This window comes from Dermatophagoides pteronyssinus, unplaced genomic scaffold, assembly GCF_027571235.1.
Source record: "Dermatophagoides pteronyssinus isolate colony J.1.1.1.1 unplaced genomic scaffold, Derpt_VIB-CSIC_2022.12 sq0003, whole genome shotgun sequence".
NCBI classification, from domain to species: Eukaryota; Metazoa; Arthropoda; class Arachnida; order Sarcoptiformes; family Pyroglyphidae; genus Dermatophagoides; species Dermatophagoides pteronyssinus.
This window is the reverse complement of record NW_027461527.1, coordinates 1,750,913-1,769,147: the sequence shown is the minus strand read 5'-3', so window position 1 is coordinate 1,769,147 and position 18,235 is coordinate 1,750,913. Positions and strand designations below refer to the sequence as shown.

The following is an 18,235-nucleotide window of genomic DNA, read 5'->3' as shown; positions in this document are numbered from 1 at the left end:
AGGAAAAAAATGTCAGAGACATCATCATACATAAACACACACACACACAGACGATCTATTAAATGGAACGAATGATTTGTTTCATTTTTATATAAAAAAAAGTTTCATCAATTGGTGAGCTATTGGCATATATACATGAAAAAACAGTGTTATTATTTAAATATCATCACTATCATCACTATCATCATCATTTTTTTTAGGTTTATCATCATCATTTTATTACCGTACGAACAGAAACGGATGCTCAAAACAAAACAAGAAATAAATACCAAACTAAACCAGAATAGACCAGAAACCAATAAGTGTGTGTGTTTGTATAGCTGTCTATATCTACTGAATAAATGTGATATTGAATGAAAAATATCAATTTCTAGGAATATATGAATTAAACTCGAACAAAAAAAAATCATAACAATTTTTAACCTTAGCGCATGGATTGTTAATTCAAACAAAAAAACAAAGATGGTTACAAAAAAAAATCTCATAAAATTCTATCATTAATTTCTGGGGATAACAAAAAAAAGTATATTAAAACCCTTTTATCTCAATTTTGTTGTTGATTTCATTGCGAAAAAAATTTACATGGATCATTTCATAATAATTGATCTTTAATTTTTGTTTGTTTTTTTTGGAATCTTTTGACTCAAAGTTTCTGAATTACAATAACAATTATAACCATAATTTTTTTTACTTGTATCCTCCAACTTATAATCAACTAAAATCAGATTATTTTATCGCTCTCTCTCTCTCTCTCGCTCTCTCTCACTTTCGACAATATAATTCGACTAATCACTATTTGAATAATTTCAATGATCCTGTTGTGTTAATTAATGAAGAAAAATAAACTTTCAAACCAAACGAAAGAAATTGAAATTTTTAACCCGGATCAACTCCTCACATAGATTTATGTTAATATTTTGGTGGACAACAAAAAAAAAATTGTGAAATTTTACTCATGAGCTCATATTTCGTAAAAGTTGTTACAAGTTGCTCTCGAAAATTTATAAAACAAAAAATTAATTTTCATTTCTATAGATTTTTACACTTGAAAAATCATTGAATTAAATTATTGAATGTATATGTTGAATCTTACGGAATAAATCATGGATAAGACATGAAAACAATAACAAACAACTGATTTTCATTTTCAAAAGAAATTGAAATTCAATATTAAATTGAAATAAACTGTGATACCTGGCCAATCTTATTATTGGTACATTATGTGTATAGATAGAATATATTCAGGTTTGCATTTATTATTTTTCTTTTTCTTTTTTGTTTTTATTAAACTATATGCTCTATTCCTCGTCGACATGAATCCTATTCAATAGTGATGATGATGATGATAAAGTTGAGTAGGAATCCAGTAAAACAAACAAAACAAAAACATGAAACTAATGTCGCGAAACAAATAAAATATATAGTAGTAGTAGCTGTTGAATTGAATTTGGAAATCAGTGATGAAACTTAGAATTTTGGTGGGTAGGTATAGTATAGGTTAGTGTGTTATGTGCGTGGGCCGGTATCACAGAATTTTTGATCAACTATCACCGTCGCCATCACCGTTAACCAAAAGTTATATAAATGGGAATCAAAATATTAAAGAATAAAGAAACGACCTAAGAAAATATTGTGTGAGAGAAATAAGAAGATAGCGTGGGAGTAAAATGTGAAAAACAAAACTTTTCTTTTCATTTGATTTTCGATAAGAATTTTTTTGTTTGTTTGTTAACAACTCATATTTAGTATCGATTTTTTTTTCTTTCTCTCTCTCTCTCTCTCTCTCTCTCTCTCTCTCTCTCTCTCTCTCTCTCTTGATTCACATTAATTCTTTATTATTACAAATTAATTGAATAAAAAAATGATTTAAATAATTAAATTTGGTGGTTAAGTGAAAAAAAAATTGTTTAGAGAATTATTTCAACACACAAAACATATAAAAAAAATCAAGATAAAAAACTTAAATCATCATCGTTGTTTTGTTTTGTTAATTTATTCAATTATTCTATTATTCAAAAGAAATCCTAAATTCAAAGAATTCAATGAATTTGTTTTTTTTTCTGGTAATGATTGACATGCGTCACAAAAAAAATCAGGTCCTTGAGAATAATACTGTTTTTTTTTTTTTTTTGGACAGAGAAATTATTTTATATTTCCATGTTTTTCAAGTTTCTTCACTTTTTCATTTCACACACACCGCACTTATATATACTCTCTCTCTCTCTCTCTCTCTCTCTCTCTCTCTCTCTCTCTCTCTCTCTCTCTCTCTCTCTGTGTGTGTATGTTGATATGATGATGATGATGATGAATCTATATAAAAAAAATCAATATTTTTTTTCAGCCAAAAGCAAAAATATAGGGAAAAAATGTTCAATAATAATGAAACAAAAGAAAAAAAGAAAACATTCACAAAAACTCTTCATTCAGTTAATAAAGTTTTTCAGTTTCTTTTGAAATTGTAAAGATTTTTTGGGATTTTAAATTTGAATTGATCCAGCAGAAACAAAAAACAAAACAAAATACAATAACAAACAACTCTATTAAGATCCTATGACATTCGACATTTGAATTTTCATTTTTTTCAATTTTTGGTTTTTGTGTGTGTGTGTATTGATAACTATCCATATTGTCGAATAATAAGTAAAAAGGTATTTTGTTATTTTCTTTCTTTGATATGGGTTTTTAAAATGAAATTTGAAAACTTGAAACCGGATACTAAGCTTTTTTTATATGAAAAATAACATGTGATTGTTATTGTTCGCGTGATGTGTAATCAAAAACGAAAAAAAAATTGATTTCATTTTCGATCAAACGAACAAAAACATCACATTTTTTCTTTAATCCAGGATTCCATTACAAAATTCTATGTTTGTTAGCATCATGATGACAATGAAAGGAAAAGTAGAAAACAATTTCATTACAATGATTTAATAGTGATAAAATTCTTGAAAGAAAAAATACCTAATGAAAAAAGAAAGGTAATTCATTACATTACATTCTAATTCGTAATAAATGAATTGATTTTTATTTTGTTTTTTTTGACAAGAAAAAAATGTTGTTATATAAGAAAATAATTAAGTGAAAGATGTTCATGGGAGAAAAAATACAACGACAAAAAAAAACCAGGTCAAATTTATCAAGGAACTCCATATATCTTTGTGTTTGTTTGTAGAAAATGTATGTTAGCAATTTTATAATATCAATCCAAATTAATGGTCTATAGAAAAATAAAGAAACTGATATAAGGAGATAAATTGTTATTTATTATGCACATTTTGATAATGATTCGATTCCTATTAAATCAATGTATATGTAGTTTATCATGTTGGTCATCATCATTACAAACATAGACAACAACATTCTTTATTCTTCATCAAATATTTTGCCAAAATGATGATGATGATTTATTATTATGTTGAATTCTTTGATCAAATTTCAGTCATCTTCTTAAATTTTGTTTATTTATTTGCTTCTTTTTTTTCATTGTTATTTCATCATAATATTCTATTATTATTATTATTGAATTTTATTCTTCTTGTAAAACATGACAAAAAAAAATTGAAACATTTTCAAAATTCCTATTTTGTTTCATTCATTTCAAATATTTTGGGTTGGATGTGTCTAAAAAATTTAGCTATAAATTATATATAAATGATAATGTCGAGCCATATCGCTAATAATGAAAAAAACAATTTCAAATCAATCAGATAATTTCAACAAACACAATATTATTATTATTTTATTCATTGCACTGTACAAGGTTATTTTTTTCAAAAACAAAAACTATCCTTTTTCCATTACGAACTAATTATCAATTTCATTTTAATTGTTGGTACAAATCATTAATCATAAATGAATCAAACAAATAAACTAAATGATTGATTTTTAATATTTTTGTGATGAACGTAGAAAAAAAATTAAAAAAATTAAAAGAATGATGAATTGTACGAATCGAATTATCATTAAATTAATTAGAGAGAAAACAAAAATGTAAACATTTTTTTTTGTTTTGTTTTGTTTTATTGTTGAAAACTTTCATCACCAAAATGAAACAATATCATTAAAAGTAAATATTATTTATTATTTATATCTCAAAAAAAAATTTCATCTTTATTTGTTTTTAATTGGTTATTATTTCACTTGAATCGAATTGAGAATTTTTATTTCTCATTCATTCATTCATTTAATCTGTTTTAATTTAAAGATAATTGGCCCAACAAAACGAGATAGAGAAAAACGAATTATTGAAAAAAACTTTATTGTTTGTCTCTTGGTTACATAGCAAATATAATGTATTGTTGTTTATCAAATGATGACCAAATAATCAATAACAATAATAATAATATATTATCATATTGATAATCTTGATTATTATCAATTTTTATTAATATTTGTTCACTTAAATCTGGTCTTTTATTCATTGTCATTGTATTTATTACATCATCATTATTATTTGGTCCTGGATTTTTTTTCATTTTACCTAGATTCTTGAAAAAGAATGAATCCAAACAAATAATTCATTATTTTCTTATTTTTTACTTCGTCATTGATTATAATCATTGTTTAAATCTGGATTCTTGACGACATAAAAAATTTTTTTTTGTTTTCTTACACAAACACACATTACATTTTTGTTTAATTAATATCATAATTCTAATTATCACATTTCGGATAAGATTAGTTTGTCGTTTCTTTTTGTTGTTGTTGTTGTTGTCGAGAATCAAAATGATTCAACAATCTTTTCATCTTTTTTTCACAATTTTATCACTTTCAAGTGCGTCAATGCTATATATTCATTATTGATTATTTCGATTCATTTGATCATATTATCTATGAAGTTTTTTTTTACTCTATTTTATTGATAGAAAGATTACTTTAAAATGGAATAATTATATGCTTAAAGTGTGTTTTTTTAATTAATAAACCGAAAATTTTTTCTTTTGTTTATTTTTTTTTGAATTCTTACCTGACTGATATCCGATATCCAAGCGGTTTTTTCCTGTAATGTTGGTGCAACTAAATGGACGGTTAATGGTGGTCCAGTTTTACAATCGACAATAATCTTAAAATCTAAACCACCAAAATCTTTGCCTGAATGTGTGGGTGTTGCTGTTGTAGCATTATTTGATGTTGATGATGATGTTGTTGTTGTAGTTGTTGTTGTTATTGCTTGATTTATGAATGATGGGGTATTTGTATTGGCACTTCCAGCACCGGTACCTGTACCAGCATCACTTGAATGACTTGAAGTTGAGCTAATAGAGCCTTCTGGTGGCAAATGATCAAAATATTTGTTGAAATTGACATTCAAGTTTCAGTTGGGATTGTAAAAAGATTCCAAAAAAAAAAATCCACATTAATAATGTTTTTGGCCGTCAGATGGCCAATAAAACGTTTATAAATGAATTAAAATTATACTTGCCTGTATCGTCGACTGTAAATTGGAATTGTTCATTTGGATCTTCAATTAATGTTGCTTCAGCTAATGGAATTTTTCCAATTCCCTACAAAAATTGATAATTTAAAAAATTTTTGGTCATCCGAACAAAGAATCAAAAATTACTTACATCAACTAGTGATAATTTTCCACCCGATGTTCGTGTACAAAGAAGCATATGATTGGAAAATAAATAACATTGTCGCATAATTTCTTTTTCGACAAGGCCACGAAATGATCCGATACGTGCTACACGGCTAGCTGTTTTGCTACGATCACTATTCAATACTTGTATGACACATCCTTTTCTTATGAACACTTGATTGACATCGAGCAATATATCACAACCGCCAACAATAATACGTTCAATGGCCAAATTATTGCGAATATTTTCCGTTTCGCTAACTTCATCATGCATTTGCTAATGATTATTGTTGTTATCATTATTAATACGATTCGGGTTGATGGTTAAAAATCAATAAAAGAACAAGAGATGAATTGTTTTTTCTCGTAATTTTCAAGATCAAATTTCTTGAATTTGAATCATTTTTTAAAAAAATCAATATCAATAAGTTTTTAGAAAAAAAATAATTTACCCTTGATAATTCTTCCAATTTCATTCTGGCATTTTCCAAACTTTTTCTTTCAACATGATTATGTGGTGTATGGGCAAGTAATTCATGTAAATTTATTATATAACGTGGTACCTGCACGTTTTTGTTTTGTTGTTGTTGTTGCCATCATTATTAAGGAGTTGTTAAGAAGTGCAAAGAAAAAAAAATACGATAATAAAGAAGAAAAATGAGAGAAAAAAAACAAGAAAAATTACATGTTGTTAATAATAAATTATGGAACTAAACACACGCAAACACTGCAACAATATGAATCTTCGGTTCTAAGACGTTTCTATCTTCTTTCCCATTTCACTATTATTATCATTATAATAATAATAAATAATGATGATAATCATCTACACATTTCCATAAATCATTCATGATAATAAATTACATAATGTGCGTGTGTGTTTATGCTATGTTGTTTTGGTTTTATTTTATTTTTGTTTGCTGTTTATATGATAATAATCAAATCTATGTATTCATATATGATAATACACTTGTTTAAACAAAATCTATCGTTTTTTTTAAATATTATATTCTGTGTGATCTTGGATTTTGTTTCTTTTTCTTATGAAAAAAATATAATCAATAATTTTGTTGTTGTTGTTGTTGTTGCTGGATGATAAATGAAACAAAAGAAAAAAAAAGAAAGTTTTCTTACCTGATGCATTGGATATGTTAGAAATGTTTCCAATGTACGTCCTATGAATATTTTTCATTATGATATTGAAGTTTTTTTTAATCAAAGAAAAAATGATGATAGTGTTTGATAAATCATGATAATGCATGCGAACATTTATTAATTAGAAATTTTTTCAATTTGATTAAATTGAGAAAAAGTAAAAATTTGAAAAAAAATCAATTTTAATTTAATTTGTTCAAGAAAAAATATCTTACCCTGAATGATTGGCTTTTCTTCCAATCTACGTAACATTGAAGCAAATTTTTCTCGTTGTTTACATTCAGCTAATACTTGCAGAGAGAAATGATGATTTCTTACATATTCTTGATATATGCTTAACATTGGCAACAACATGTCAAACAAATCTCCTATGCCGTTTGGCCGAAATCAAAAAAAAACAAAAACAAACAAACAAACACAAATATATATGGGATCGAATGATTGGATTTTTGATCCAAAATCGATGGAAAGAGGGAGATGTATATAAATAGATAGAAAACAAAACCAAAACAAAAATCACGATAAAAAAAGGTAAAAAAAGAATAAAAAGAAGAGAGAGAGAGAAAAGGCCATCGGTTAGGAACGTTCATTTGTAATTATTATTATTATTATTGGAAAAACAAAAAAAAGTTGATTAGAAAATTGATTTTTTTTGTTTTGTTTTTTCGATTGATGAAAATCGATGAATATTATATAGTTGTGCGATAATTGTCGAATATATTTTACACACACACACACACACACAAACACATAAGAATAGACACGGAAATATCACGGATAAAAAGAATGAAATGGATTTTGGACAACAAGGAAAAAAAACAAACAACAAAAATTGGTGCAATTTAATTATCATTACACGAATTAAACAAATGGCAAGACACAAGAACACATAGTTTTGGTTGGTTTGTTTGTTTGTTTATCATCAAATTAGATTAAAATTTGAATTTGATTCAATTTTTTTTTGAATTTTAATAGAAAAATTTCATATTTCAATATAATAAATGGTTGATATTTGTGATGGAATGATCAATTTCATAAAATTGGATTTTTATAATAATAAAAAAAAACAATATCGCACGCACGCATATGAATACGTACACGTTTCAATATGAATAATATGAATGGCAGGTGAAAGGATTGGAAAAATTTATTTTTTAAATAAAATTTAAAAATTTTTTTGGAACACACACACACACGCACACACAGAGAAATCAAATAAATTTTGGAGAATTTAAAAAAATGAAATGAAAATCAATTGAAACGCAAAACGAATCACATACAGACAATGAGACAGATAGGCAGACAGAATAAAAGTAAAGTGTTTTTTTTAAATTGATTGAAATTGATTTGTTTTTGTTTTTTTTATGTATGGGTGTGTGAAAGTGATAATTTATTATACAAAATTGATGAAAGTCGGAAGTCAATTTTTAATGGTTTTTATTTTTATTTTTCACCAATGTTCAAAAAAAACAGTAATTTGTTTCGGCACACATTTGATGAAATTGATATTTATTATTTGATTCCAAAGTAAAATGAATGAACGAGAATATACATGTTACGGAAATGGGAATGGAAAAGAAAACAAAAGAGAAAAAAAGATTGACGCATCGATCTTACGAAAGAAAATAGAATAATAATGATAATAATAAAGATTTCTATTCTATAGATTCTATCATAAATGTGGAATATTTTTCATTGAAAACAGAAAACTAGAAATAATGGAATTCAATTGAAACAAAAAGGTATTCAGTGTAATGAAATTTACAATCGACTAATTTTGATTGATTATATACATAATCAATAGGAAAGAAACAAAAATTTTCCATATAAAAAAATGATTAAGGAAACAAAAAACAACAGAAAAATAAAGAACATATTCTACACATCTACTTTTGAAACTAATAAGCTATTCACATACATTCATGTATTAGTATAAATTAAAATTCATAAAATCATTCGACGTTAAAAGCGATTAAGAATCATGAACAAAAAAAAATACATTACAAATTATAAAAACTAATAGCTATTTTAATGATTAAAGGAATTAACGATAAGTTATTTTCAAAGTGGTATGTAATAATTATCATTGCAACGGAAACCAGTGTTTTGCTGATTATCATTAAGATTTTGTTGGAAATACTTTAGTTGTTTGGTTTTTTCTACTATTTTTCTCAATATAAACTATTTCAAATAATTCTTTGACTATTTCGTAGAATATATTATCATCGATGATCATATATTATCAATATAGTAATAAATTCATTGACAGTAACGAATCTTTATTTCACATAATCTGTAAAAACGATAAATTCTTTTTCTTTAACCTTTGACAACAAAATGAAATCTTAAACTAAATCTGCACATTTTAAAACTGTTTAAATGATATGGCATTTTCATTATCATAAGCTAAAGCGTTTTTTCTTGGTGAAACATCATTAACCTAGTTAATCATGGCCAAACGATAAGCTAGCAAACCTAACGAACCATCTTCTATTTGCATCGAATTGGCTAATGTATGTACAATCAGTTTATAGTATACATTGCTTACGTAGAAAAAAATGTGATTCAGTGAAACAAAAAACATGCATGAATGATCAAAAACGAGCCATGTAAATGGTTTCTATCCAAAATAATCTAGTTATATTATATTCATGCAATTGGTTACATACAAGAGCCAAAAAAACAAACAAACGGACATGAACACATGAAAACAAGCAGATTCTATTAAGGCATAGCCAAAATTATTAATGAAATTTTCAAAACAAATATTCAAAAAATCTATAAATCAAAAATATCAGCCATTCTTCATTCTATTGGGAAGATTTTTTTCACATCAAAATATCATTTTTAATGGTTTTGGTTTTTGTTAAAAATTTTTTTACATTATAATGAAAAAACAATAAAAAATTCTCGAGAAAAATTGTTTCGAAAATATTTTTTTAAAATAAAACAGCCGCATACCTAATACTAATGTTGGCCAACATTCCATACGAGCTGTTAATCCTTTTAAAAATATCTGATGTAAAAACATGACCGTTTCAGCATTTAAAAATATTGAATTAACATCATCATGTGAACATGGTGGTTTTTGTGAGCTGGCAGCCATTTTAAATGGACGTAAAAAACATGATACCATTAATTGTAATTGTTCAAGATATTCTTCTTCCGCTTCGACCATACGAAACACGAGACTATTTATTTACATTGTTATATTGTGTAAAATCATTAAAATCAATCAATAATTCTTGGATTCTAAGTTGATTACCTATTTCGTTTACGCATACTTTCAGCATGTGGTGAATTAATATATTCGATAACAATTTGTTTCCATCGTCGACGACAAAGCCAACCACGAAAAAAGCTTTGAACTTTTTTAATTTTTCTTATTTCTTCACTTTCTTCATTTAGGCCACCAAGTTGTTGAAGATTTTGGCTACGATTATTCGGTGCTAATCGCCATTCACGATTCAATGAAAAAAGCTTTGATATTATGATTGATTATGGAGAAAAAAAAGAAAAGGAAAAATTCAATCAAACAAGATGATCACCAAAAAAAAACGGATTTTGTTGTTTTGGTTTACCTCGGCACGTAATTTTTTTATCTCCATTGTCAATTCTTCACATTGTTGTGTATATTGCCATTTAGCCGTTTTTTCACTTTCAACAATCTGTACAAGATGTAAATGTTTTTGTTCCAATTCTTCTTTTTGTAGCAACATTTTTGAAAAGCTAGAAAACAAAAATAATATTGAGAAAAAATAAACATTTTTTTCAAAGCAATCATTCCAAGCGATGGATTTACAATGTACATAAAATTCTGTAATTGAAATCAAATTCAACGATTTTATTTTTATTTTTCTTGTAATATCATTATTTACAGCTGTCATCACCAGGATCATAATGTTTACTTGAATCTTATGTAAAATTTTCTATCACACTTCTTAAATGTTATTACAAACTATACTTGTTTAACAAAATTATTATTTTTTTCTATATTTTTCTATATTCAATTTAAATTTAATATTTTATTGAATATATGAATGATGATGATGATGATGATATGTTTTTTTTTTTTTTGAAAACAGTTTAACACTTTTGACAACTTTGACAGAATCACAAACTTTATTCTTTTTTCTGGGTTTAAAAATTTTGTTGTGGTGTTTTCATTTCGAATAAATTTTTCGTAAAGGAAGAAAACATGAATGGAGTAAATAAACGGGTATACTTTGTTGGCAAAAATATCATATCCTACGGTAAGAAAGTGGTCTAAAATACATACTCTGAAAATTTTGTTCTTTTTTTCATATTTTTAAAATAATTAAAACGCTCATGTATTACAACGACATGAAAAAATTATCATTTTTTTAAAGTGTATTTTTTTGTATTCATCATGACAACAATGATGATTGGTACTTGTGAAATAAAACTAATTAAATAATTTTTTGTTTCAGAAAAAAAGACAAAACATTGTCATAAACAAAAACAAAACAAAACAAAAAAAGTTTCATGACAAGCTTACCTTGCATTTTCGATAGCATGTACCCAGGCATTACATTCGGATTCAGATTCAGCTTTAAGTTCAAAAGTTTTTGATCCTTCTTTACGATACGTGATTGTAAAATAATGCTAAAACAAATGATAATCAAATTTGATATGGTAATGTGGACAAGCAAAAAAAAAGCGAAAAAAAATGAATTTAAAGCAATCAGCATATTATTAAATAGTTATTCAAAGAATGTAGAAAAAAAAGGTGGATACTGAATATGTAAATTTATTTAACAATCAAAAACAGATAACAACAACAACAACGAAAAATGGTCTGAACATTTTGTTTTTTATGGTGTGTAAGATATTAAGAAGTTTAAATTTTTTTTTCAAAATAAAAAAATCTCTAAAATCTTCTTTTGCTTTTTTGATTAGATGAGACGTTCGTTTCGGTTATGTGTCAATTGAAGAAGAACATTAAGGATTTCGGAAAGAAAAAATATTTCGATGCAGTCATTTGGATGGTTTCGGTATTTTTTATTTAAAGTTTTAAATTGAATGGAAAAAAGGAAAATCAAAAATTAAAAAAAATGCAATGCACTGAAGCCAACATTTTTTTGCCATACACAAACATTTGACAAAAACATAATGATGATGATCCGAAAAAAATAAAAAACAAATTATAACGGACTTTCTTATATGGAAGAAAAAAAATGAAAACAAAACAAAGCAAAAAAAAGTCATTTGATTCAATATGACATTTGATGGAATATAATTATGTCGATTGACCAATGACAAATAAACATTTCTTTTCATTTTTCTCATATTTCTAAAAGCATTTTATAATTAGTTTGTTGCCCACCTACATCCACAAATACAAGATAAAGGTTGAGAACATCATCATCATTATTATTATAATTGAAAAAAACGCTTATTATTTTCATAAATGAATGTTTATTGTGTGATTTTTTGTTACTTTGCATGTTTTATGTCATCACATGATTTCATGTTTATTTTATTCATTTTTTTTCAATGACATAATAATGTTGATGATTATAATGTTACATTATTAATTCGTTGTTTAAAGGAATCGAGTTTGAAAAACAAAAATCTCATCAACAAATACAAAGACAAGTAAAAAAAATCTGACTATTGTAATAACTATCATTAAAATTGTTAATATAAATCAACCAAATGAAAAACAAAATTACTATATATATTCTATTATCATATTAAATGTTTCAAATTAATTGATGTTTATCTATTTCAATGATTTCTAATCGAATAAATCGAAATCAGTATTTTACTAACTAATTAATAATCTATCAACATGATACTTGATACCGGTAACTTCTTTTTTTTCGAAATAATGTTATGATTAATAATCTGGAAAAAACAACTTTCCTCGAAATAAAACCGATGAGAGGGAAGGAAAGAAAAGAGAGAAAAAAACAGATCATCATCGACACATTTTATGTATCGAATGGAAATTGTTTATACAAATATGATTTTGATTTTTTTTTGCAGAATATTATTTCCACTATATAATAATAAACCAGACAAAACCCCAGAAAAAACACAGAGGAAAAAACATGACAACAACAAAATGATGTCATTGTTCAAAGATTTTTATTTTATTTTCTATTTTTGGAAATATAGAAATAAAACAAGTTTTTTTTTGTTTCGATTTTGATTTGATTTGAAAGTTTTTGTGTTTTTTTTTGCTAGGAATAATATGAAAAAATAAGTAAAATACAAACATTTGCAAATATACGATTTTTTGGATAATTCAAATGTGTATGTAATCGGATCGACGACTATCATAGTTTTGTTTTCTGATTTGTTTTTTTTTTTTGATTTTTCTATTAGGAGAAAAAAAGAAGAATTTTTTTTCTGCAAACAGAATATGTAAAAAAACAGAACGGTTCTGTTTCAAATAAATATAAAAACAATGCAAAATAACAAAGCAGAATACTTTTTGGTAATAAAAAAAAATGAACGGGAAAAGTATCAGATGTTTTATTTGAGCATTTTCATGATATAGTTCGTGTATAATCACCAGAATTGAAAATGAAATTTTTTGTATAAAAAAAAAAATAAATAAAACAACTGAAAATGATTCCGAAAAATACATCAAATCGGATAATGTAGAGAAAGGGGAACAAAAAATAGATTTTTTGTTTTTTTTTCAAAAAAAGATGAAAACTTAAAAATTTTTTCATTTTGTTGTTGTTGATTCAATCATGGTATTTTTTGTCTTGTTTTGCTTTCTTTAATTTAACATTTTTCTTTTATGATATATGTTTTTTGATTTTTGGATTGAATAACCTTGTCAAAAGATAATGTTTACTTAACAAATTGTGATTGTGAAATATTAAACCAAGATTAATTCGTTGCAAAAAAACATAATTCACAACAAAACAAAACAAAAATCGATTCATGAAACGATAGGCCAATTCTTTGGCAAAACAAAAATTAATTGTCGTCATCATGATGATGATGACGATGACGAAAAAACAAATGCAAAGTAAAAGAAACAAATAATTATTCTGAAGAGAAAAATAAACCCAAAAAACAATAAATAGACAGAATAATACATTGACACACAAACATATACAAATAATGAAAAAAAAATTCACATGAAATAATCATCATTGATTTAAGCTAAAGAATAATTCCTAGAAATTCATGAAGATGATAATAATGATTACTTTTATGAATCAAGATAGTGAGAGAGAAATGAAGATATACACACACACTTTGTATGTACTCATTTCGTGATTGATCGATAAAAGTAATTCTCAAATATGAAGATTGAAGATGAAAGCAAAAAAAAATTATATTATTCCATATTTTTAGACTAGTTTTCCGGTAAAATAGGTATGTAACTGAAAATAGTCATAAAGAGAGACAAAATGCATAATTTAAAGTGTGTTCGTCTATACCAGAATTGAGTTCGAAAAACATGTTAGGTTTGTCTTTGAATGATTTTCGTTGTCAACATCAACATTCTGTATTTATTTTCTTTTATTTTTATTTCAGTTCATTTATTCTGAGGAAATTTCTCATAACGAAAAAAAACATTGTATAGAGAACATTTGATGATGATCGTGATGATAATACATTTACACATAGTCAAAAAGAAATATATCATCATCATTAAGATGAATCATTCCATTTTGAATAAATGGGAAAAAACATTGCAAATTTCCAAAATAGTAAGGGTTATATTACAGATAATTTTTGCTCGTTTTTCCATTTATTCGCCAAAAAAAAAAAAAAGAAAAAAAACAACAACGTCCATTCAAGGCCTTAATGAATAAAAAATAGAATCTAAAGAGCCAGGAGCGAAAACAAATTTCCAAAAAAAAACAGAAAAAATAATGATACTAGATATAGATGTATGTAAATAGAATAAAATGTATGATGGCCAAATAAAAACGATAAAGAAATGAAGGAAAACAGTTTTACAAACACATTAAGGCCACAATTTTTTTTGCAACGGATGCATAAATTCATTCAATTCCATAAGAAAGAAATATGATTTGAACACGTTGATTATGCACATTTTTTTGCAATATGATAAATTAGAATGACGAAAAAACAAGAATTGGCCCATTATCAATGCTTCGTTTCAATATCAAGCAAGAATATTGGGTGAAACTTATTTTGAGGATAAGTTTGTTTTTGTGTTTTTCCCCTTGAAAATATCATTAAGGTTCATTATCTGATTTGATCATCTAATCAACATTTCATGACAACAACATTGAAAATGAAAGAATTCTAATTGATATCGGAAAGTAAGGACAAGACTTTAATCAAAGTGAATGAAAGACTCCAAATCGACTTTAATTTCGATAAAGTTAACTAGGAATAATAATAATAATAATGAAAAACAGTTCTGTTTTTCCATATAAACATAATTATTATAATTGAAAATAGATACACTTCATAATGAAAATTTGCACAATAAATAATGATTGAAATGAATGAAATAAATGAAAAGCAAGAAAAAGGCATATATATTCTTCGTATTAACGAATATATAATTAATGTTTACTATGTTCAAAAGTAATTTTTATTCAATCAGTTTTTTCTTCTTTTTTCCTATCTACATTGTTATATAATCAATTATTGGTTATCATCATTAATGTGATCCGCCTATTGTTGATTAATTTTTCCGTTTCTTTCTTTTTTTTCGAAGATTTTTTTTCCAACCAATTTCATATTTGTTCCCGTATGTTGTTTTTTTTTGTTTGGTGAGTTATATAATAAGAAAATTTTCAGATATTATTTACACCAATCATCCTGGTCCCGAATAAACACATATCGAACACCGACATGGCAAAATGGAATCGAATCAAATTTCGATTTTTTTTCGTCTTTCCCTTTTATCAATGACATGATTTTATGATTTGGACAAAATCTCAAATAATTTATTTTTTCTAGTACTTTCTTCGATTTATCTATTACATTAGTTTGTTTGCATTCGAAATAAAATGAGTTTATTGTTCGATTTTCTATAAAAATTTGATCAAAAGCATTTCTATTTCCACAAAAATAAACATTTCTGAATAGAATAAATAACAAAAAAGAAAAAAAAACGAAACAGTGGCAATTCTTGAAGAAAAAAGTTTTTAAATTCTTGTGGATTCTGTTTTTCCAAACAATCACTCACATACACGCTTATGAATGAATAAATCAATGAATATCTAATGAATTCAGAATATTAACGAAACGATAAGAAAAAAAATTACCACTTGATCCTAACAACTGATTCATGTTGAACAAAAGATAGATGAACGAAAATCGATTGCCATTGACATTGAAACGATTTTTAAGTTTTTAATATGTCGATAAATCATCATTTTATCTTGTTGTTGAATATCATTAACTGAATATCTATACTTTATTTTTCACATTCAATTCGTTTTAAGTTTGGAAAGATATTATTTTTTCTCCTATCATTTTTTTCTGGTTATGCTTATGAACTTATAAAATAAATTAAATTCCAATATTTTCTCTCTTTCTCTCTCTCTCTCCAAATCATTCATCATTCACAACAATCATTCAATAATTCAATGACTATCAATTCACAGAACCTCATATATTATAAAAAAAATGAAGAAGAAGAATCTATTCTATTTAATATTCATGGAAAATATAGTTGAGTTTTTGATAGTAAAAGAACAACACTATAGCACTATCAACAATGATGATGATAATATCAACGTTATATTACGAATGCTGTAAACTGTAAAATTGTAAATATGTTATTTGATGATGCATCCAAAATATTTTCCGAATCAAATTTTCTTTATCACAATATCCATACAAATGAAAGAATGTTTATAAAAAAAAATCAAACTTCATTCTATTTCACCGGAATTTTTATATTCTATCTAACACACAAATGAAAAATAATATCCGTGTCATTTTTTTCATGAAAAAAACATTATTCCAACAAAAAAAAATCGATCGATACCATCGATATTTTGAATGGAATGTTTTGATTCCTTGAATTCACAAAATAAAGATTTGAAAACAAATCATATTATTAATATTATTATCATTCAAAATCTCTAATTCATCATCAGATTTAATCATATTTAAAAAAAACAAAATTTTTTCTTCTTCTAATCAAATTAGGCGATGATATGAATACTAATGGATGTTCCGTTTTTTAAATTGTAATGTAATTATTGATTCAAAAAATTGATTTCCATTTTTTATATGGAAATATTCATGACCTTGAATCATTGCAGAATGTTAATAAAAAACATTGTTGATAAGAATTGCTAATAAATGAATGATAAACTTAATCAAACTAATATATCTTCATTAATGTGAAGATTTTTTTTTCTCTCTCTCCTTTTTCAATTCTATCATCATCATCATCATTGAAGATGTTTACATTTGTTCTGTTGTTGTTTATTCACACATTCTTGTTGTCATTCGAATTGGTATTAGGTTGGCAAAAAAACATTTATATAAAAAATTGGTAATAACAACCCAAACAAACAAAACAAAGCAATCACAAATTTGTCAGTAAATACAATCGGTATTCGATTAAGTTCCAATCTTTTTTTTCACACACAAAAAAAAACACAACTTCAAGATAATCGAACAAACCAATTGATTAAAATTTGGTTTTCATGTGTGCGTGTGCAAGGCGATGGAAATTAATTGACCACATAAAAATAGCTTTAGTTCATCATTCGTATTTTTTTTTTTTTTTTTTTTTGGAAAAGATTCTTTAAAAATAAATTAAATCGATCATTTTGTGTTTTTGAAAAAAATTAGTTGAAAACTTTATATTAGTTTTACATGATAAAAAAAAGTAATAACCTTCCAAAAAAGAAAAGAAAAGAAAATAGTCTTCAAACAAGAAAAAAAACTATATTAGATGAACTTGTACAACATTCATTAGCATTTCCAAAAAACAATTCACAACATCAGATACCTGATTAAATATTCTATTGAATAATTCGTTAAAATATTCATAAATTTCGATTCTTTTTTCTATTTTTTTTAAGAAAAAGAGAAAAAACCACACACACACACACACAATGGAAAGAATATTCTCTATTCATATTTTTTCAAAGAAGATTTTTATTTCTTTTTAGATATATAAAAATTTACATAAACTCTTTCCGTATGTACTTTTGTATAATGAATTGAATAAGTTTCTCACATTGGTGAATCAAGAAAAAAAACTTTAAGATATGTAAAAAAAGAAAATCAAAACTCAAGTATACTTAGAACATCACTTGACTATAAAGAAAACAAAGCAAAAATGAAAATAAATTCCATACATACAGGTAATGTGGTAGTTTATTTTTTACTTTATCAAAAAAAAATCTATTTCTGGATAATAATCATATTGATTGTTAATTTCATTGCCTTTAAGGAATTTTTTATTCTATTAAAATTTGTTTATTTCTATGAAGCATTCAAAAATAATAAAAACAAAATATTTTTGCACATTAAACAAATACAAACCTTGCGGAAAAT

The 18,235-nt window shown here is 25.3% G+C and overlaps 1 protein-coding gene across 3 annotated transcripts in view; it reads right to left on the bottom strand.

The window, feature by feature from the left end:
• The window catches only part of LOC113797856 (ras-specific guanine nucleotide-releasing factor 2-like), a 36,189-nt gene that overhangs the window by 8,516 nt on the left and 9,438 nt on the right, over positions 1 to 18,235 (bottom strand). Inside the window, exons 3-12 of one of the 3 annotated variants that reach the window (XM_027348303.2) lie at positions 11,256 to 11,362; positions 10,318 to 10,465; positions 10,002 to 10,216; positions 9,699 to 9,927; positions 6,952 to 7,111; positions 6,716 to 6,756; positions 6,034 to 6,144; positions 5,568 to 5,858; positions 5,423 to 5,504; positions 4,967 to 5,268 (exon numbers count right to left, since the gene is read on the bottom strand). In XM_027348303.2, coding sequence (XP_027204104.2) covers positions 4,967 to 5,268; positions 5,423 to 5,504; positions 5,568 to 5,858; positions 6,034 to 6,144; positions 6,716 to 6,756; positions 6,952 to 7,111; positions 9,699 to 9,927; positions 10,002 to 10,216; positions 10,318 to 10,465; positions 11,256 to 11,362 — 1,686 coding nt within the window. Of the gene's footprint in view, positions 1 to 4,966; positions 5,269 to 5,422; positions 5,505 to 5,567; positions 5,859 to 6,033; positions 6,145 to 6,715; positions 6,757 to 6,951; positions 7,112 to 9,697; positions 9,928 to 10,001; positions 10,217 to 10,317; positions 10,466 to 11,255; positions 11,363 to 18,235 lie in introns of all 3 variants that reach the window. The other 2 variants (XM_075825236.1, XM_027348304.2) reach the window with 2 other exon arrangements.